The sequence below is a fragment of the Bidens hawaiensis genome, unplaced genomic scaffold, assembly GCF_021521415.1.
Source record: "Bidens hawaiensis isolate Kalapana, Puna unplaced genomic scaffold, B.hawaiensis_p1.1 tig00030267_1, whole genome shotgun sequence".
NCBI classification, from domain to species: Eukaryota; Viridiplantae; Streptophyta; class Magnoliopsida; order Asterales; family Asteraceae; genus Bidens; species Bidens hawaiensis.
In genome coordinates, this window is record NW_027505176.1 from 161,927 (window position 1) to 184,849 (window position 22,923).

Sequence of the window (22,923 nt, forward strand, 5' to 3'; positions counted from 1 at the left end):
TTCATCATCCAGTTTCCAAAATCAGGTTCCACTAGCTGAATAGTTTAAGGGTGTGTGTTGTGATTGGTTAGTCTTATAAATCTCCATTCACTCTTAACAAAATTTTATAACTCTTTACAACTCCTTAACGTGGTCACTACAATCCCACATTAGCCCATTTCATATTCCATTACTATATGAATCTTTATATACTTCTATTCCTAACAACATGAGAAAATAAGAACCTGCTAAAAAGGGGTTGTATATTTGTATGTCACAATATCTCTATTTATTTTTACATTTTGGGCCGACCCATGTTTAAATAGGGACACTTTGGTACTTTTCCTTTCCCTTTAAAACGTTATAACATTTAGGGGCTGTTTGTTTACATCTGAATGGAACCATTCAGAAGTAAACATCTTATTTATTCAAACTTTAGACTGTTAGGTTTCAAACAGAAAAACATCTGAATGGTTAAAATTATGTCTGAATCATTCAGACTTGCTGTCGCCTCTGAATGGGACAGAGGTTCATTCAGACCTGACTCATTCAGATCTGAATGAACCAAACAGCCCCTTAGTCCCCTTAGGCACAATATGATGATTCTTGGAAAGATTAACAAGATATTTTTGAGCAATTAATGTTTGGTTCTATTAAATTTCAGCTGAGTGTTTAAGTGTGTTTCTTGGTATGTAACGCACAAATATTTTTATCCCACAAAATGTTGATCTAAGCATGTGTTAAAACTTATTACGATCCAACAATCTTTATACAATATATATCACGATTTTCTTTAAACCTTATATCTTAATTTAACAACGTAACATGTATTTATATTAAAAAAACTTAATGTGTAAAGGTTAATAATTTTTTTTAAAACGACGTCTTTTTTGTATATAGGCTACCGCCTATCACACTCTTCAAATTTGGAGAGCTTCGATGTCTCACTCTGATAAGACTATGTTGTCTTAATCGGGCTCATGCTAGCTTTGGAGTTTGGCTTGGGGATACTCCCGGGAAACCATGCCGTTAGCTGCCAATTGACTGTCATTGTGCCGTCACAAAAGCAGAATTATCTGTCGTAACACACGGCAGGACGGAAAATCGGGTGGGCCGGGAATCTGAATTGACAACATTGTATAATGCCTATCTCAAATCCTTCATTATCAATATTCACTCAAAATAGCACAAGTAAGGATCAAAAGTGGATCTTCACTTGAAATTTAACCACTAGTCTTATCAGAAAAACAAAATTACATGTTAAATAAAATAATAATAACTATTAAAAAAATAAAATTAAAGGATTCATTGTATAGTTCGCCCACCATATTGCCCAATCTATATCCATACCACATTACAATAATAATTACTACTTTTTATTTCCTATTTCAAAAAGGTCCTCACATTATAGAAATCCTTTTTATTTCAGCTTTTTATAGGATAAAAATAAGTTTTCTAAAAGTATTAAATACTGGCTTTTTAAAATGATTTTTTGAAAAAGCAATAAGTAATTTTTAAACTCAATTCAAAACATGCTCTAAATCAAATAATAATTTTATTTCTTTATCATTATATCTTTTATCTCCTCAGCTAACAACCACTTTAAAAAAATATTAAAAGATTATATGGTGTGAACAATGTATTCTCAAATTTAATTTTCTCATATAATATTTTATTTTACCTAAACTTACAATCACTTTTAACCATATCCTATAATTTGCAACGCCCTCACAAAATATAGGGAACGAGTTGTGAATGTTCTAATTGCAACAACAACAGCCTGCTGCTACTACTAATACTATTACTACTCAGGAAACATTGTTTTTAGGCAATATCAGTAGGTGTGTTATTCAGATTGAAATTTTGGCCCAACTCACACTATGGCGGAGGAGGTGCCGTGTAACTCGGGTAGGGTTTTTGTTGGGTTTGAGTTTTGTAAAGTTAAACCTGAAACATAATCCGAATTTGACATGGTGTTTTGGGTTCGGATTTTAAAAGATTGGTCCAGTTAGGTTTTGAATTTCTGACCGAGAAAATTAATAATATTAAAAAAGAACATTATTATCTTCACTTGTAAAAGATTAAGATAAAATAAGTATTAAAATTGTTTGATTAATATGAACATACATTAAAACCAATAATAAATATGCCTTATCAAATTTCTTGAATCATTGCTTTAGCGAAACTCTCTTGAATTTGAGTTTTTTGAGTTGACTCAAAACCTAAAAATAAGAACCAAGAAGTTACCCTAAATTACTACCATATATCAAAATTAAATTATTTTCAATATCAAAAGAAAGTTTTTTTTTGAACGGCCAACTAAGTAACGTCGGGTACTCCGTACGCGGCCTCCATTGGCTAAAGGTAGCCCGAGCCGGCTACTAGTCCGGACAGACGAAGCTCCAAGCGGTCCACCTATTGAGGGATTCACCGAATAAAACCTGACCCCACGCCCGCCAAACGGCACGACAGCGAGGAGCCGGTAAAACCGGGTGAGATCAGGACTCAAACCCTGGCAAGCCAGGGTCATCCCTCATATCTGCCATATAAATTGGTGGTAGTGAGGTTTGAACCCCCTACCTCTCACTAGTAAAGTGAGTGCTCTACCATTGAGCCACAACCAATTTATTATACCAAAAGAAAGTATCTATAAAAATTTTAATTACCTTATTATAATAGGCAAATACTTTTTAAATTTAATTGGTTATATATAAAGGGTAAAGTTAGAATACAAAATGAGACAAAAATGAGAAGTGTGAAAATGATTTTTAACCACATAAAAAACCCCTTAAAATAAATTCAAAAAAATTAATAAAAAAAATCATAACTCAAAATATAAATAAAAAACGAAAAAAATAAAAAAAAACTAAAATTTTTCCGCCATCACTCCCGTTAAAAAAATTAAAAAAATAATACAAAAAATAAAAAAAAAATGACGAAAAGACACAATGGTGTGATCAAAGACACAATGACGAAAATGAACAAAAGACATAATTATAACTAACAAAAGACACTATAGATCGCAAATTATTACATAATGCCGAACAAAATATAACACAATGTTAAGTAATATAACACAATATAAAGAATAAAAGACACAATGTCAAAGAAAAAAGACACAATTAATGACGAAAATAAGCACAAAACACAATGATAAACAAAAAGACACAACGACTTTTTTCACTTATCATTGTGTTTTTTTATGAGAACGAGAAAGACGGTGGAAACATATTTGTGTTCTTACTTTTTTAAATTTTTTATTATATTTTGAGTTATAATTTATTTATTTTTGGTTTATTAGATTTTAATAATCCAAACTTTGGCTTACTGGCTAATATTAATCCAAACTTAAGAAATTTCTTAGGTTAATTCCAACTTTCATTTTATTGGCCTCCACTAAGCCTTTTGTTAACATAATTTAATCCGGTTATTTTTAAGACAAAACATGTCATTTCTCCAAGTTGAGGGGACAAATGAAATTTTAATTTAACTTAAAAACTCACCACTAAGGGCGCCGCCACCACCACCACTATCATCTCCGCCGCCAATGCCGTCGTCGACACCGTCACTACTGCGACTTCCGCCATCGCATCCACCCCCACCACTGGTGACAGAGGCTGTTGTGGTGGTGGTGGCGACGGTGACGACGAAAATTGCAGTGGCGGTGGTGGTGGTGTTGGTGGAGACGACTATAGTGGTCGTGGTGGCGGTGGCGCCCGTGGCGGTGACTTTATAAGTTAAATTACATTTTTTGTTTGTCCCCCTCAATTTGTAGAAATAACATATTTTGCTCTAAAACTAACCGAGCTAGTTCTTGTTAAGAAAAGGCTCAGTGGAGGCCAATAAAGTGAAAATTATGATTAATCTAGGGAATTTCTTAACTTATGATTAATATCGGCCAGTAGGCCAAAGTTTGAATTATTAAATTCCAATAAATTTTTATTTTTTTTTTATTTTTTAGGGGTTTTTTTTGTGTAGCTATAAATCCTTCTCATATTTCTCATTTTTGTTTTCATTCGTAGAATAACTTGACCCGTATATAAACTAAAGTAAGTATAAGATTCAAAAATTATGTAAAGATATACAATTTAGGGGCAGTATGGCAAGTTTATGCTCAATTATTAAGATGCCTAATCGATTAAAATATATCATATGAATAATTCAGCATTATTCTAAAATCTTACCCATTGAGCATTCTTAACGTTCCCTAAACATATGCGAGGGATATTTGAAAATTATATGGTATGGTTATGAGTGGTTGTGAGTAGAGAAGATAGAAAATGTTATATGAAATGTTAAATTTGGGATTTCACTGTTCACATCATATAATTTTTTAATATTTTTTGAAAATGGTTGTGAGTAGAGGATAGAGAAAATATAATGATACATGTATAAAAATATTATTTAATTGAACACGAGAGAGAATATACAATGATTTTTAATGTAATTATATGATACATATAGATAGATATATGGTAGAGAATGGGTTGGGAATGCTCAGCGTCATATAAGATGTATTTTTAAGTGAACTAGACACTAAACCTATGGCTGATTCAGAGGTAACGGCTACCAAACATCCCCTTGATGTTTTTACAATTACACGCTACATATTTTTCTTATTTTACCAAACTCACTACATTTAAGATGATTAGAGTAAAATAAAATTTAATATATCTATCACCACAACACATGTTTAAAATGTATCGAATAATAACAGTCTTATGTGATTTGATTTCATTAACTTATGATTAGATATGCTTAAAGTTAAACGATATCTTTGTTAATTTCTATACCTTTGAAACATTACCGAGCGCCCTACTCGAATCTCTAATGTCGGTGTAGCTGAGCGACAAAGGCTACCCAAAAGGGGTTTGCCGAGACCATGCTTTATGCATTCATATTTAATCTATAAAAAATGTGAGTGAAGTTTTTTATAATGCAAGGAGCGGGTTAGGTGTTGTGATTGAAGAGAGAAAAATGCAAAGATTTTTCTATATATTTGAAAAATTACTGTTCACGTCCTATAATTTTTTAATATATTTTGAAAATGTTTGCGAGTAAAAGAAAGAGAATTGGTATATATATATATATATATATATATATATATCTAAATATTATTTATTTAGGAAAAAGAATAAAATTATAATAATTTTTAATGTAATTTAGAGATAAACAAAATGATGTGAATGCTAAATTTTTTTTTTCCTTGAAACTAATCTAAAATAACGAAAAATAATAAAAGAAAAGAAAAAAAAGGAAAAGTGACGTCTTTTTTGTGATTGGTGAAGATTTTTATGAAGGAATTAATATTAAAAAATTCACATGATTTAGGCGTTTTTTGTTTAAAAGAAAACGTAACGGCCCGATTTAGGTATTCTAAACCAAAACGACGTCGTGTGATATATTTCTTCATCTTCTTCTACAAGAATAAGAATAAGAATAAATAATAATCCAATCCCTAATCGGAAAGTTAAGGCCGCCGTCGTTTTCTCTCTCCTCCGTTACTTTTTCGCCAAGCAACAATTAATAAATTAATTAATTTCACATACATAATATAATTATAGTAATAATAAATAACAATAATATCATCCAATCAATCACTTCCCATCTTCTTATATATTTATATACATACAGTATATATATTTAGCCTCGTTGTTAATTTTGACCTTCGTCAGTATATATATTTAGCCTCGTTGTTAATTTTGACCTTCGTCTTTTATAGTTATAATAATAATAATAATAATAATATCAAACTTCTCTGCGACTTAGTTAAGATTCGATCCATCGATTGATTGATACAGCATCCGATTTTGGTGGTAAGTTATTATTTGATTGAGTTAATTGGTTTCTGGATTGAAGGATCTGGCTTGGTCCGTCACTAATCTGCTATTTGTATCGTTTATTGAAAGTCTAATTGATTGATTATACGATGTTTTTGGTGTAGCAGTAACTGTAAACTTTGAATTCGAATGATTATCTAGTATGCTGTAAAGTTACTGTTAATTATATCTTTTGATTTGTTGTATGTATGTATTAGAGGTTGAATGTTTGGGGAGCTAGCTTATTAGTCTGTCTGATTAACAATTATTGTTTTTAGATTTTTCTAGGGTTAGGAAGATGAAAATTTGGGATTTTATTGGTATTTGATTGTTTTTTGTTGCTTATTATGCTTATATGTGTCTCACTGTCAGATATTATTATTATTATTATTATCATCATTATTATTTTTATTATTTATAATTATGAGTTTAATTAACATAGATGAGGATTCAAAATGTTAGATGTTTGGTAAAGATAGGCACAGTGGACGACGTATAAAGAATTGTAAATCCCTTCATAATTCATGTTTTTAGGTTTTCATAAAATAGTATTTCTGAGAGTACGTGCACACTTGTGATTCGTGCCTTTGAAGTTGGAAACCTAATTCACAAAATTCGAGTCACGGAAATTGCATACGCAGACTTTCCAATTGCACCTTAACTGGTATTGAACATTTGTGTCTGGTTAATTAATGTGAAAGTTAGTGCAAATAATATAAATTTTCATGTTTTGTTTTGCTGGGAAATGATTGAATTGCATGTGGATGATGAATATGATATATAGTTTTTCGTGGATAAGATACGGTGCTCTACTTACTGTGTGTTTTTACAAGCTCTGACGGATGTTTTGTGTTTTAGTGTAGTACTTGTTAGAGCTGTAATTACTTAGTGACAGGGTTAGGAATTTGTCGACCTCAAGCGATGGAAGGGAAATGGGCGCATTCTGCAGAAGTGAAGTCGGTTTTGAAAAATGGTATGTTTTTCTAACTCCAGTGAGTGATGTGAATGTTGTCTTATAATGTGCTCAAGTTAATGCGTTTTTCAACTATCTTTTGGTTATAGTAGAGTTCTTTTAATTTTCAGTTTCTTTAGGTAGCGTTTGTTTCTTTTGTTAATCATAACAAACAAATAATTGAAAGCGTTTGTTCCTGCGAAAGAGTGATGCTGCGTTTGATTGAATCTTTTAAGAACAATTTTCTATGCATGTTTTTTAACTGGTAATCTTATATTTGTGGGATTTCTTTGAGGATATAAAACTTGATTTATCTTTTGATCTCAACATATATTTAATTTTTTCACAATTAATATCTCTTCACATGCGTTCTTGAAGCCTGACTTTGACACTTTTGAGTTTATAATTTAAGTATTAAAGTCTGTTTGTATGGTATGCAGTTATGCACACATGAGGTTGATGTTGCAGAAGCAACACCTCTAGACAGTTAAGGTATATTTGGAATTTTGTGTCGGGATGACTATTGTGTTATTGCAATGTTCATGGAATATAAAATAAGTAGAGGACTGAGAATAGTTTTCTGGCTCTTTATTACCAATGAGCTGTGATTAAAGAAAGAAAACTCTAAGTTCTTAGCATAGTTAATAGCGATCATAGTGTCCGCTATAGCGAATAGCGTAACGAAGCGGCAATATGTCGCATTCTGATTTCGTCGCCCCCATAGTGGATTTAGGTTTTTTTGGGGATTAATATAGATAGTGATTAAAAAAGGAAACGTATTTAGGGTTTTTTGTTTCAGGATTGAAAAAAGAAACATATTTATTTTTCCATATTTAACAGATTTTTGATAAAATACACATTGTAAAGTATTTCTAAAATTTTCTTCAAGTGTATTGCTAAACGTGAAATTGCGCCCGCTGCGCTATTTCATTGCTATCGCTACTTAGTATAGGTAGCCTGTCACTATTGTTCGCTGTTCGCTATTTAAAACATTGGTTTAAATTTATGTCAGTAGAGCAGAATAACATGTGTTGCTCTCGTACTTGGAAACTTAATTTCAGAAAATACAATAAATAAATGAAGATTATTTTAGTCTTAGTTGAGCTATTAACTGACAGGAGAGAATAATTCTAGATAGAAAGAAAGAGCTATTATAGATATCTAGTTAATAATAAGATTGTCATGCATTCCATAAATAATAACCTCCTTGTCTTCTACAATAAGATTGTTATTGTTTGGTCAATATTAATAAGCCCGTGCATGTTGTATATATGAATAAGCATTATTTTTCTGATAAAGATTTTCAGTAAGGAATTTTTATGCTTTATAATCAGGAACTATTAACGTATTTACGATAGGGACTTTACTGCAGGCTAGATTAGGTAAGTGTGAGAACGCTATTTCTCTTAAGTACGTTGGTTTCCTTGATTTCATACTGTTTTTGTATATCATGGAAAAATTGAATTTATATATTGAGGAGTTTATTTTATATTATTATTTTCTGGTATTTGGTTTTGGATTAGTAAATGTTCATGATGTTTAATGTTGTCCTACACATTACTTCAGAGTTCAGACTAATGGACTCTAATTTATGTATTATGGTTTGCTCTCTAGAATCATTGCTAGCTAAATGATCTTTACGTTTCATCTACCATTTTTTGGTCTTTTCTGTTATTGACTTGCAAAAAGATTTACATGTAAGTGGTGGGGTCTGTTTAAGGTTTGTAATTAACTTGTTGCTGACTGATTGCTACTTCTCTTTATGCAGGACTTTCAGTTTCTTCAAACCCTCGTTTTGAGTATTTATATTAATCTAGGTAGGTTGACTAGAGTAAGTACAGTTTAAGTTTGTAGATAAAAAATGGCATCCAAGTGGGTTAAAGTAACAGACCGTGGTAGTAGAGTTATTCTTGATTCTAAAAGGAAATGTGCATCTCAAATAGTTAAAGCTTGTACTCGTCCTTTGGCTGTGAGGCCCAACCCAGTATTGAAACATACTGGAAAGAGAAAGAGAGATGAAAGCTGCAAGTCAAAATGTTTCTCTTCTAGAAAAGTTTCACTCAAGAACTACTCAAACTTTATGAAAACCGGAGTACCTCGACGGTTACTTTTTTCTCAAGATGGTCAATGGAATGATTTTTTGCAAGATGTTATTGACTTGGTCAGAGAAGATTTCTTGGCAAAGAAGTCAGCAATTGAAGTAAAAATTGATGGACGCCATTTCATTTTAGATATCTTACATATGATCGAAGTAGATTTGAGTACTGGTGTACAGAAACCTATAGCTTGGATTGATGACACAGGTAGTTATTTCTTCCCTGAAACATATACTAGTTTTGAAAGTCATCAATCAAATAAGTCTGAGGCACAGAATGATATAGAACTTGTTGAATTAGAGTCTTCTACGACTCCTGAAATTAAGTTGCATGTTGAGATTGATTTATGTGGATTAAATAACAATAATCTTGAGGAATGCATGGACGAGTCTGATGTCTATGAGTCAAATATTAAGAGGGTCAAATTTAATCACAACTTAAATGATAGTTGCAAACACCTATATGCGAAAGCTGACCAATATGTTGAGAACATTCAACAGAGTGACGAGGATGCATCCCCAAGTTCTTGCAAAACTTTGGATCCAAAAACTGTTGAAAATATGTTTATCAAGGGCATTAATCCAGCTTTGAAAGCTGAAGTAATTGATGTCAAGAAATGTTCTGGTGATATTTTGGAATCGAAGCTAGAGCTTTTTGAGAAGCAAGTTGAAATTACACAAAAGCTTCGTGGTGATGCAAATGTGAGCTATGCTTGGTTTGCATCGTCCACAGATGCACCTTCTAGCGCTGCGGTTTACAGGCTCGGACATGATGGGCCAAAACTTGGGAGGTATGGGTATGGGGTCCACCTTACAGCTGTTGACTCTGCCCACAACAGGTACAAATAAGCTTTTATGTTTTCTTTTGAGCTATGATTTTACACGATGAACATATGGTAAACTTTAGTTATTCTATGTATTCTTTTGTGGTAATTTAATATATAATTTTTTTTGTTGTGGTTACAGTGCTACTATTTGTGATGTTGACGAAAAAGGAATAAGATGCATGATGTTATGCCGTGTGATATTGGGAAATATGGAGCTCGTCTCACCTGGGTCTAAACAATTTTATCCAAGTGATGATTGCTTTGACAGTGGAGTTGATAATTTGGATAATCCAAATTATTATGTTGTTTGGAACATGAATATGAATACCCATATCTATCCTGAATATGCTGTTAGCTACAAGATATCTCCAATTGCTGAAGGTATTAGTAGTTCACGCCTTCTCATAAACCAACTACAACATCTGCCATTTATAATCTTTTTTCTTTAACATGTTAACTACTGTTGTGGAAAATTGTGATACCAGTTGGCTACAACGTGGCATCATTAGGGTGAAAATTAGGACAATGAGAAGAATTACAATTAGGCATGTTGTCATCTTGTCATTCGAGACTCAGATAAATTCACATCTGGCAGACTCAAGCTATAAGTAACAGCTCTAGGTCTTTAGTAATGCTACAAACAGTAGAATCCCAAATATCTAATCCTTTTATGAATCATGTGCTTGATAAAACAGGGAATCTGATAATAGACGGAAGTACGGTTAATATGTCATCAAGGGTAACAACCCAAGAACCTCAGGGACCGTTGCAAATGGATTCTTCTTCTAGTAAACTGGTGTGTTTTTTTCTTGTGATAATAGTCTCAAAGAAGTTATATTTCAGCGTATCTTGTAGGTGATGTTTAAGATTGTAGTTTTTTGCGGTTATTATTATTTCTTATCTTCCATCTTAGGGTAACATGTCTGTGGTAAATGTGCCGAGTGTTGGATCAAGCACCTCTATGGCTCCTAAATCACCATGGATGCCTTTCTCAAAGCTATTTGAAGCCCGTTCAGATAAAGTATCTCCAGACGATATGAAGCTAGTGCATATTTTCTATGAGTCTCTTAGGGTATGTATGCTGGCACAATGTATGCCAGTTTTGTGTATTGTTTAAAGTGTTTTGCTAACTTTTTTATTGGTGATTTTATAGGGAAAGAAAACGAGTCGGGAGGAGTTTGTTACGAAGTTGAGGTCAATAGTGGGGGATCAGATATTAAGGTCTACAATATCCAGCCTTCATTCCTCCCGAGCTTAAGTCAATTGGTAATAAGTTTTTCATTATTGTTACCCATTTTTTTTAGGTCTTGTATATTTGTAATTCTGAAGTTGAGTTTGTTGTTGCATCAATCCTTGTTTTGCAGCAGCATTACTATTTAACAAGACATCATAAAGTTAGACGCGATATGAAGAAATTTGAGGTGGGAAAAGTTCCATACTCTTGATGACAGTTTAAGCTTTTGGTGTTTGAATGTTAAAATTAGACTGGTATTTTTTAAAATTTTTATGTGTTTAGATTGTGGGATAAACGTAAGATGATAATAAAACTTCTTTTTATAGGCCAATTCAGGTGCCATTGAGGTCACTCAATTTGTTGACATTTTTTTCTGACTGATTGCGATAAGTGGTTGGTTTTTTGTTGATCATTTGTTTTCTAGGTCAGATAAAGGTCAGACTAGTCTTTATTTTACAATGGGATCAATTTTACTTCACACTGATGAACTTTAGGACAGTCATCACATATTGTCATATTGGCTATTTATAACATATTCACATATACTATCAGTGAAACTTTATTTCGGAGACTCAAATATAGGTCATCACATATCATAAAATGACTAGAGGTGTAAAATTGGTATAATAATTGTTTTTGTCACGTTATTCCATTTGTTGACACAAGATTTTTATGCAAAAGTACTTATTAAAACAAACTTCATCATAAAATCAAGCATTTTATTCTCTTCAATTTCAGTTTGCTTTGCTACATATTATTTTTGTGTGCGTAAATATTTGACTTTTTTTAAAAATTAAATGCATAATTATTTATATAAATTGTGTAGTTATGCCTGTCTTGTAGGTATAATGTGCTTAATTATTCTCCTTTTTATTAACCTTTTATGTTATTAACTTATTATAGGAGTTTAGAATGCAACATGACTTTTTATTCTATCGACTTGACATGTTGACTTGGGCTCTCAGGTTTATCTTATTGGTATCCGTGTATCGTGTGATTACTTGTCAACATGTTCATTGATTCTGTCGGTTCCTAGATCCAATTAGGCAATCTTCTCAAATTCCAAAAGCCAGGATGCTAGTTTTCTTTTAGAGTTAAGTGTCATTTTAGTACCTATGGTTTGGTCAACTACGCAACTTTGGTACATATTTTTAATTTTGTGCAAATGGCTATCTCAGTTTTACAAAACTTGCATTTTTAGTACTTTTTTTCTAACCCCGTCTATTTTTTCCGTTAAGTCAGAGATAATTTGGTAACTTCGTTATTTTCTTTGTTTTTTCCTTTTCTTTTAAACGCTTATATGTTGTAAACCCCAAATCCACAATCATAACATCAAAATCCAAATCCTAAATCCCCAAACCCTTTCTCCATATCATCATAGGGTTTGAAGTTTTACGATATTTTGGGATTTAGGATTTGGATTTTTAATGTTTTGATTTGGGGATTTAGGGTTTATAAGCTATAAACGTTTAAAAGAAAAGAAAAAAACAAAGAAAATAACGAAGTTACCAAATTATCTCTGACTTAACGAAAAAAATAGACGGGGTTAGAAAAAAAGTACTAAAAATGCAAGTTTTTTGAAACTGAGGTATCCATTTGCACAAAATAAAAAATATGTACTAAAGTTACGTAGTTGACCAAACCACATGTACTAAAGTGGCATTTAACTCTTTCTTTTATTTGCATAGCAATACCTTCTGGATCAATATATACCTGAGGTTTTTCTTCCGCACTTGCAAATAATTCCTAACACGCACGCATGCACGCACGCACGCACACACCCACACTTCTCAAAACCATCACTTCTCTATATGATTATGCCTTGGATAAGCTGAGGATCCATTTGTGTTTGTGTAATTGTACGTGGATTTGATAAAACTTACATATGATCATGTTTGACAAAACTTATTATTAGTTGAAGTTAACTACGTGATTAATAGATATGGTCACTAATAACCCTCCTAAAGTTACATCACACAAATAATTAGTAGGAACCTACTATCGACGGCTTTGGTAAGGAATAGTTAAATCAGTGACCTACCAATCTTGTGAAACAACTGATTTGAGTGAGCATATATTATTATATTTGCCTTTTGTTTAATCATGATACTCTCAACCAATATAGTCTAATTATATACGGTATACTTTGTTGACTAACCATTTATGTTTCCTATTGCTTTCACCTTTTTCAGTACCAAAATAGCAATCCAAAGACAAGAAAAAGTAGAAGTGACATTCGCCCAACACGTTCATGTGATGGTCCGATTCTATAGGAAACATACTAGCTAGTTCTCTTTGTCATCAAAGTCAAGGTAAAAATAGAGGGGCATTTATAGGCCAATCCATTTAGTATCATTAATAGGGACATTATTTTAATTAATTTTCTTAACGGCTAATTGTTAGCCTCTATGGAAATTGAATCCTTTATTTCTTATTCTAACCTTGTTACCCCATCGATATAAGAACGATTATTTTAATGAGTTTTATAGACATAAACATTAATAAGGTTAAATTACAATGCAGCGATAGAATAATGATTTTCTTATCCGTTAGTTTTCTGAAATTAGATTCGAATTTGATTTCAATTTTCAAATTTGATTAATGAACGCGAACCAATCGAATTAATTTTTTTTTTTATTTTTTTATTTTTTGGGTTTATTTCAAAGCTAAACACCCATAGATGACAAACTATTCTAGAAATCAAAATCAAATAACAAAGTTAACAAACTATTAAATGAAGGAGCAAACTAAATGAACTTAAAGCCGATTGCTAGATTATGATTTTAAGTACACAACCTTAAAGTCGGTTACTAGATTATGATTAAAATTTCACACATAATTGTTTCTTGGATTGATCATTAGATTTAAATTTAAAATGTCAGATTTTAAAGTCCTATTGTAAGCTCTCTCTAGAATCTGTGACTTTGCGAGTTTCTCTTTATGTATATGTATAACTATGTGTGTATATATAAAATAAAAATACCAATAAAATACATAATTTGGTTTTCGAATAAAATAAAAAATCATTTGTATTCAATTCAAATAATTAAAAATGAATATGGAATACGAATTCGATTCAAATTGAAATTTAAGTTTTTCGAGTCCGATTCGAATACCAAAGCTTAGCATTGTGTTGTCCTCTATATAATAATAATAATAATAATAATAATAATAATAATACAATTCCAGACCCGTCTAAACAATTCTTATGGGAGGATATCATGGCATTTAGATTATATTGTTTTAGTTTTAAATAAATACTCTCTTTTAAGATATTCATTTGAATGGGAGATGCAAACCATGCATTTTTCACTGCACTAGCCTTTTGTCTAATTTCAACTTGTTTCTCGAAGAGTTGCTGCCTCGATTCAATGATATCACCCGAATATTCTTGATGTTTAATTATACCAGCTTTTGAAAATTCATTTTTTTTTATAAAAGTTGTCAAGAAATGTCCTGATGATTTTATGAAATCAAGGATACAACGATTTGAGAAGCTGGTTGAAATTTGACAAAAGTTTCGTGGGAATGGTCGTTGACTTGCCCACAACATGTACAAATAAGCTTTTATGACAAAAGTTTTGTGGGAATATGGTTGTTGACTTACATGATAAATATACGATAGACTCCATTACTTACGTTGGATTCTAATGAATCTTTGAGTAGCTGCTACAAAATGGTGTATTCCTTTCTTGAGTTATTCGATGTATATAATGCTTTTGTAGGAGTGTAATATCTTTTTGTCATGGTTAAACCATGTGTAGTCATAACTTTCCATCCCTAGGCGTTATGCGTCATGTGATGTCTAGTCAGAGTTATAGTTTTTTTGCAAAAAGAGAGTGTAGTCATAACTTTTCACCGACACGTGACGCCCAGTCACTTTTACACTTTTTTGTTTTTAATTTTTTTATTAAGAATAATCATATAATAATAATATTTTATTAAATAAATATTACAATAAAATAAAAAACTACTCGTCTCCATCGTCTTCACCTCGTCGTCGTCTTCATCATCGTATTCATTGTTACCCTCGTTTTGATTCTCATTTTCACCTGGCAAACGCCGATTCATCCAAAGATGTTGGACCAAATCCCCCTCTAGTGCGTTATGTATCTCTTAACATACTGCCTTTTTTTCATCAAACGGGTTTCTGAATGTTTTCACGATAATCGCATACTCTGGATATATTCCATCACCCAGATAGTACCCATGATGGTAAAAGTTATTGTTAGCCCAAAACGAAGCGACATAAACGGTCCAAGATATGTAACTCTCCATCACAGACACCTGTTCTAAGACGATTATGTCATTGTTGAAACCGGGAACACCAAAGAATGCCGACCAAATCCAAAGATCGTATGAAGCAATAGCTAGAAGGTTGACCGTTGGTTCATTTTGGTTACCTCGTGTGTATTGACGTCACAATCTAGTTGGACAATTAGCACATTCCCAATGCATACAATCTACACTCCCTATCATGCGGGGTAAACCATTCACCCTTGCTTGGGCCTCGTAAAGACGTTGTGGATCGTTTCAGTTGGGCTCTCTCAGATAATGTGGTTCATATAGTTTCAATATTCCTATATTTTACACAACTTTTATAAAATAATTGATTAAAGTAAACAAGTGATATAATCATTTTTAAAAAAATGAAACGTACCGTAACAAAAATACTCTAAAGTGTCCCGAGTTGTTTTATCGGCCATCTTTAAATATTCGTCGTTGATGTCGGTCGTGTTTCTGTAGGCGAGCACGCGTATGGCTGACGTAACCTTCTGAATAGCCGTGAATCATAGCATCCCTCGATCGTCCGGTTTTTGCTTAAAGTAATCAAGCTCTCGCTCCAAATCATTGGTGATGCGTATAAATAAATTTTTAGACATCCGAAAGCGACGTCTAAAGGTCTTCGGGTTCTTGTATCTCGGTGAGTCGCTGAAGTAATCCGCCATCAACCGGTTGTTGGTTTCGATACGATTTCGCTCGATGTATTCTCTTTTTGAAACGAGGGGTAGAGGAGAGCTAACAGAATTCATATAAGTTGTCGCAGGCACAATCGCACTCATAATCGTCTCTTCCTTCGTGTCGTCTTTGGTTTGTTGGTCGGGCCCGAAAAATTGATTATATATAGAAGTAGGAGAATCCATTTATAGGGAAGTTGGTGTGAGGATATATAAAGTAAAAAGAAAGATTTATAAATTTGGTGAGTTTTAATTGGGGATGAAGTTGGTTAATATATATAAAACAACTTTTTTTTACAACGGCCATATGACCGTTGGTGTGTGTGTGGGGGGGGGGGGGGTTTAAAAATGTTTTTTTTTTTTATTTTGTGCCAAGCATGTGTTATCAACAAAACGCTGGAAGGACTTTGAACACTCAAAAAGCAGTTGGGGGGTGGGTGGGGTGGGGGGTGCCCCAGGCGTTATGGGGCATAACGCATCCCATAACTCTATCACTACGGGTGGTCTTAAACTTCTAATCTTTGATGGCCCTTCATGTCCTTAAAACCGGCCCACCATAAACATAAAACATATACTCAAAACATCCTTTTCAAGGTACACCTATCCCCTTGAACGATTATTTCAATCCTTTGAAACAATATCTGATTCATACTTATGATGCTTTTCAGTCGTAACCTACGGCTGTAACTCACACATGGTATCGTTTTTAAAACGCCACCAATTGAAACCTTGACTTCACCCAAACCTTAACTTCTTGTTTTTGCAAATCACAAACAAATTTCCGTAAAAGTATATAATTTGTTACCTACACATTGCACATAAACCTTGTCAGTAGATTACACATAATTAAAACCATGTCACCTAAACGAATAAATGTTACACATAACTTCTTGATCTTGTTCATTTTTTTTTACCTATATTCTTGTTCTTATACATATTGTCACCTACACCAATTTCCCTACATAATATGTTTGTTACGTACACAAATTACACATAAACTTTCACAGATCATACATAAAATACTACACATAGAGTACTACATATATGATATCTCTCCATAATACAACACATATACACACATAGATAAAGTTTCCCTACATAGCGTGGTTGTTACTTACACAAATTAAGGATCATTTTTATTTATGAAAGATGAAAATTGTAATTACCGTCCATCGTTAAACCTACGTTAAACCTACGTAGTAGGTTTGTGTATTTTGATACATAAACTATGTTTTTTTTCCTTATTGTAGTTTATGTAATTAAATTGACTTGATTAGTAAATTAAGTTTAGAAAAGTGTAGTTTTTGGAAATCGAAATTTCGGATAGAAAATTATGAAAATTAATACTTAACCACAATGTTTTAAAAACCGGCACGTACTGGCCGGTTAAAACCGGTTATACCAAATTTCGGTAAGACAACCAGTATTTAGAGCCTAGTATTTTTAGGCGGTTTGCTTGAATATCATACCGCTGGTTTTTAAAAAAAATACCGATTTAAACCGGCAAACCGGTTTTAAAACCAAGAGATTTTTTGTATTTTTTGTGGCCCATATTTGTTAATAATGACTTTTAACCTAGCGGATAAAATTAAAACGAGTAACACAGTAAACAACGATTCGTGAATCAACCAATTTTGTATTACGCAAATCCAAGGTTGGTTTCTTTTCATCTTTCGTAATTGATTAATTTCATATCCAAAGTACAAACTTTCTATTTGACTCGATCGTTGTTCATGTATGATGTTTATTGTTTATTGATGTAATTTAGGGTTATTTTTTGAGTTAAAGTCGTATCTATATGAAATTACAAGGTAAACTATACAATCCGGTTGAACCTCCCGGTACATCCCGTTTAACCTGTTGTATCATTTTTCAATCAAATCCGGTATAAGTAAAATACCAATTTTTAAAACATTGCTTAACCATCTTTAAGTATATATTATGTTTTTTTTTAAAATCTAGTCCCTGATACATGTAGGGATTTTCAAAAGGTTATTTTGTAAATATGAATAAGTGACGGTTACTCAGTCTGTTAAGTCTGTTAAAGATCCTCACTAGTAACAGAAACTCGTTATACTCTTTCATATCGTTTTCCTTCAAACAAACAAAGCTCCATCATTCAACTATTTTCACACTTGTCATTTTCTCTTCAACGTCACTTACTTTCATCTTCGTAATTTGATCATTCAGTTTTCTTGGTAAGTTTTTCGATTGAGTTAGTATAATTACCTATTCTGGTTCGATTAGTTTACATAGGTGGTTTAGTGTTATGTTAATACAATTTAAACTTGTAGGCAAATGGCTTCAGGAAAGAGAAAGAGAGAAGAAACATGTACTAGTCATCAATGCAATAAGTCCGATGAACCGAATGACACGGGCATCAATCCAGCTTTGAAAGCTGCTGTTGTTGATGACAAGAAGAAATGTTCTAATGTCATCATGGAAGCAAGGAAACAACTATTTGAGCAGCAAATTCAACTTACCCAACAGCTTCGTGGAAACGCTAATGTCAAATACGCTTGGTTTGCATCATCTACAGATGAACCTTCGAGCTCTGTGGTTTACGGGGTCGGGCATGATTGGCCAAAGCTTGGAAAGTATGGGAATGGGGTTCACCTTACAGCCGTTGACTCTGCCGACAACAGGTACAATGTTTCTTGTTTACGCCTTCTCGTGCTATACAATATATGCTTTTGTAGGATTTTAACTTCTTTTTTTGTTGCTGTCGTTACAGTGCTACTATATGTGACGTTGACAATGGAATAAGATGCGTGGTCTTATGTCGTGTTATATTGGGAGATGTGGAAGTTGTTTTACCTGGATCGAAACAACATTATCCAAGCGCTGAATGTTACGACACTGGAGTGGATAATCTGGAAAATCCAACTCATTATGTTGTTTGGAGCATGAATATGAAAACACACATCTATCCTGAATTCGCAGTCCGTTTCAAGACATCTCCAAATGCTGAAGGTATTAGTAATTTACGCGTTCTCTAATCTTCTTTTCATAACTATTGACATGGAAATCTGTTATTTGGTTACAAGAAATATAATCCTTATAAGCTGTTATTTGGTTCGTAATCTAATTTGTCCTCAATGGTAGCAGCCCAAAGCCGTGAGGGACCACTGCAGAGCGTTGGAACCTCAAGGTCTCGTGGAAAGCGTTTCTCAAAGTTTTTAAAAGCAATTGCAGATAAAGTATCTCCAAGTGAATTGCAGCAAGTCAAAATCATGTATGAGTCGTTTAAGGTATGCTGATCTGCGCTAGTATGCGTTATGTTTTAAATGCGTCAATTGCTTACTATTCTGTGATGTTTTTGCAGCGTAAGGAAATGAGCCAAGAAGAGTTTGCTAGGTGGCTGATTTCAACAGTTGGGAATCAGAGACTAAGGTCTGCACTATCCATTCTCCGGTAATTTCATAATCCTTTTTTTACAACTGAGGTTATTTATTACTTCGTTTTCTTACTCTGTAATTTCTAATTTTTTGAGGTCTTCTTGTATCAGGATTTCAATGGGACAAGGCAGCGGATCGACATGCATGAAGAGTTAGAAGTTAGTATAAAAAACTTGAGGTGGCATTGATTGTAGAACTCTTGATGACAGTTGTGTAATTGTAAACTAGGAACAAATATTAATGCCTTTGATCTAAAGATCCATTTTCAATTTGTTTTTTTTTGGTTCATATGCACCAGCGGACCCAAATTGTTTTCTTCTAAAGGGGTCGGAAGTTTTTTGGGGTTATTTGTCTATCGCTATATAATAATATTTTCTGTCCGTTTTGGGTCAGGTCATATTAAAAGAGAGAATCAAAGTAAATTTTATAAAATCAACAAAAGTACGTTTGTAAAGTATGGTTCTGCCGGTTAGGGTCGAGTCATACAAACAATGTTTTAGATCTAAAATCTAAATTTCATAAATTGTATCACCATCAGCGCACTTGGAGACATCTCGAAACAAAGCGATGATTGCAGGATAGATATGGGTATTCATATTTATGTTCCAAACAACATAATAATTTGAATTATCCAGATCCAAGTTCCATATTTTCCAATATCACACGGCATAACACCATGCATATTATTCCTTTTTCGTCAACATCACAAATAGTATCACTATAAACATTTACCATACATACATCTTCTCGTAACAAGAAACAAAAAAGCTTATTTGTACCTGTTTATAGGCAGAGTCAACGGCTGTAAGGTGGACCCCATGCCCATACTTCCCAAGTTTTGGCCCATCATGTCCGAGCCCATAAACCATGAACAAAAAGGGCTTAGAACTAAATGTAATTAAAACTGGATACGTGCAAAGAAAAAGAAAATAGAACCGGGTGGGTATTTAAAGACTTCTAACTTACCCTACATGTATTCAGATTTCAAACTTAACCTACACGTAACCAAATTTGAAAGTAGAGGATGGATTCTATACAAATACAAGATGTTGTAATAATCATAGGAACAAATCGGCCATCCTTCTTTATTTTGTTTTGTTTTATCTATGGCTGAGATTTTAACAACTCGTCGCATTTAATACGGTTGTATTTTTTCTATTTAAATAATAGAAACCTCCAAATATTGCGCATGTCAAAAAATTTAGGGCGAATCAGTTTTGAAATTAATACTCATGAATCCCTTTTTAAAATTTGAGCTCGTATCAACAAAAATATCCCTTAAGAAATCATATTATCATATTGAAAGATTTATTTTTCTTATTTAATAACATAAATATAATTAATATCTACTTATATAAACCCGAAATAGCACTTTAAATAAAAATTAAATTAAAAACATATAAAATAAAACATCATCACTAAATATTATTATATCACTTTAGGAACCGGTAACTGTAAGAAATTGAATGGTATAATTGTCATTGAACAAAAGATTCAAAACCGAATGATTCTTATAAGAAGGGTTGAACACTAGAACAACCAAAAGGATTAACGACTATATTGTTGATACTTCTTATCTAATTCTTGACTCCAGCCAAAGTCTCAATTTATAGCGGATGTTTGGAGAAGAAAGAGCCGTTAGAATCAATCACAGAACCTTAACAATCTTGGTTAGGGTTTCCACACAAAAACCACGATGATGCAAGGAGAAAACCGGTCTTAAAGCAACCCACCAATGAGGCATTGAGGCCCATATGCAAAACAAAAGATAAGAAAAAGCCCAATATAAGAGGTGGACAAATAAAAATAAATTTGAACAATAAATAAATTTAGCATGGATTATTAAATTAAAGGACTATTGGTTTTTATTGGTCCCAAGTATTTCATTTTTGCCGGCGCTGGTCCCAACTATCACTTTAACTGCCAACGGTCCCAACTTTCACACATGTGTCTGCCACCAGTCCACGACTAACCGAGTACTAACTCCGTTATGTTTTAGCTGACGTGTCCATCCTACGTGTTAAAAAACGTTGACGTGTCATTTTTGTTGCTGACGTGGTTTTTTCTAATAAAACAATAATAATAATAATAACAATAATAATATGTCTTCTCATCGTCTCTCTCACCCCATCGTCTCTCTTAATACACACCGCCACCGCAACCACCGTACAACTCCTCACAGACATCGGCACCACCATGCAATCATCATCCGATACCTCATCTCCTGACGGATCCAACAATCATCCACCACCGTACAACTCCTCACAGACATCGATACACACCGCCACCGCCACTGAAACTCAGAATGTTAATAACTCAGGTTCGGTTACCGGAAACCATGGCGGTGGATTAGGAACAAGTTCGGTAGCTTTAGGATCGGTTAATTCGAGTCGGAAAGGCACCACGGAGGCTCCGGCTGCAGTTTCCCCAATTCGAGACAACCCTGGCTCCGGCAATCGGTGTCCGCTTCGGGAGATCTGGTTCGGCTGCGGATTCGGGTTTGTGGAGGTCCGGTGTTGAGGTGATGGTACGGAGGAGTCTAGGGTTTGTGGGTATGAGTTTGATTTTGACTTTAATTTGCAGATTTGTGGATTTGTGAAGGAGGAGAAGGACTTTTTGTTATTAATATACACGCAGGCAGCCACGTCAACGTTTTTTAACACGTAGGATGGACACGTCAGCTAAAACATAACGGAGTTAGTACTCGGTTAGTCGTGGACTGGTGGCAGACACATGTGTGAAAGTTGGGACCGTTGGCAGTTAAAGTGATAGTTGGGACCAGCGTCGGCAAAAATGAAATACTTGAGACCAATAAAAACCAATAGTCCTAAATTAAAAGAAGAAATAGAGTGTATATTTTTAACGGTAACCACTTCTGAATTGCATTTTATAGAATTTAAGGTTTTTTAACAAACTTTAATTGTCGTACATAAAATACTTTTTCCGTATAAACCATAACATAATAACCATACTTTTAAAATCAGTAAGACCACTCGTAGTGGAAGAGAAGTGGAAGATAAGTCGGAGACCCCCCCCCCCTCGGATAGATTTTTTTTGTTCAATGAGAACATATTTTTATCCTTTTTTTAAAAGCTGATGTAGAGTGGTGACATTGATTTTGTTTTTTATTTTATAATATAATTAACGTTTTCTTAATTTTATAAATATAACCAAATATATTGTAAATCCTGACCCGATATCTTCCATTGCTTTCTTGACACACAAAAGATCCGATGACAAAAAAAAAATCCGGTGAAGGAATTAATTCAAACAAGAATGAGCTAAAATAAACATTAAGTGGGCTAAAAAATAACTAGAAAGAAAGAGGGTAACGAGAGGAATACAAGCATGTATCCGGATAGATTCAGATAGGATAAGAATATCCCAAATTTGGATAGATTTACCCAAATCTGATACGACTTGCAATCAGATATATATTCGGATCGAATAGGAATATCACAAATTTGGATCATACCAGATTTTGGATAGGGTCCAAAATTTTTCAAGTTCGAAAAATTCAATCAGAATAAACCATTATCTGATCCGATGAATATCTCTAGCTATCAGTCACGTAACAAATAAAAAAGATGGGAAGCAAGACACCGGTGGAATGATTGATGGCGGCAACTCTTCGTTGTTGATCAATTCTTCATATAAGTAA

At 33.3% G+C, this 22,923-nt stretch overlaps 1 protein-coding gene across 5 annotated transcripts; it reads left to right on the forward strand.

Annotated features, from left to right (window-relative positions):
• Nucleotides 1-5,667: 5,667 nt before the first annotated feature.
• Nucleotides 5,668-11,267, forward strand: LOC143611239 (inactive poly [ADP-ribose] polymerase RCD1-like). 5 transcript variants are annotated; one of them, XM_077085490.1, is made up of 8 exons: nucleotides 5,668-5,795; nucleotides 6,657-6,771; nucleotides 8,519-9,684; nucleotides 9,812-10,053; nucleotides 10,368-10,468; nucleotides 10,586-10,744; nucleotides 10,826-10,938; nucleotides 11,037-11,267. In XM_077085490.1, exons 3-7 carry the CDS (start codon nucleotides 8,612-8,614, stop codon nucleotides 10,928-10,930), a joined length of 1,680 nt encoding a protein of 559 aa, XP_076941605.1. In that variant the 5' UTR covers nucleotides 5,668-5,795; nucleotides 6,657-6,771; nucleotides 8,519-8,611; the 3' UTR covers nucleotides 10,931-10,938; nucleotides 11,037-11,267. The 5 variants fall into 5 exon arrangements, with proteins under 5 accessions (XP_076941605.1, XP_076941606.1, XP_076941609.1 ...); XM_077085491.1 differs by having other exon boundaries at nucleotides 5,671-5,795; nucleotides 6,662-6,771; XM_077085492.1 differs by lacking the exon at nucleotides 5,668-5,795 and having other exon boundaries at nucleotides 6,451-6,771; nucleotides 11,040-11,267.
• Nucleotides 11,268-22,923: the final 11,656 nt, after the last annotated feature.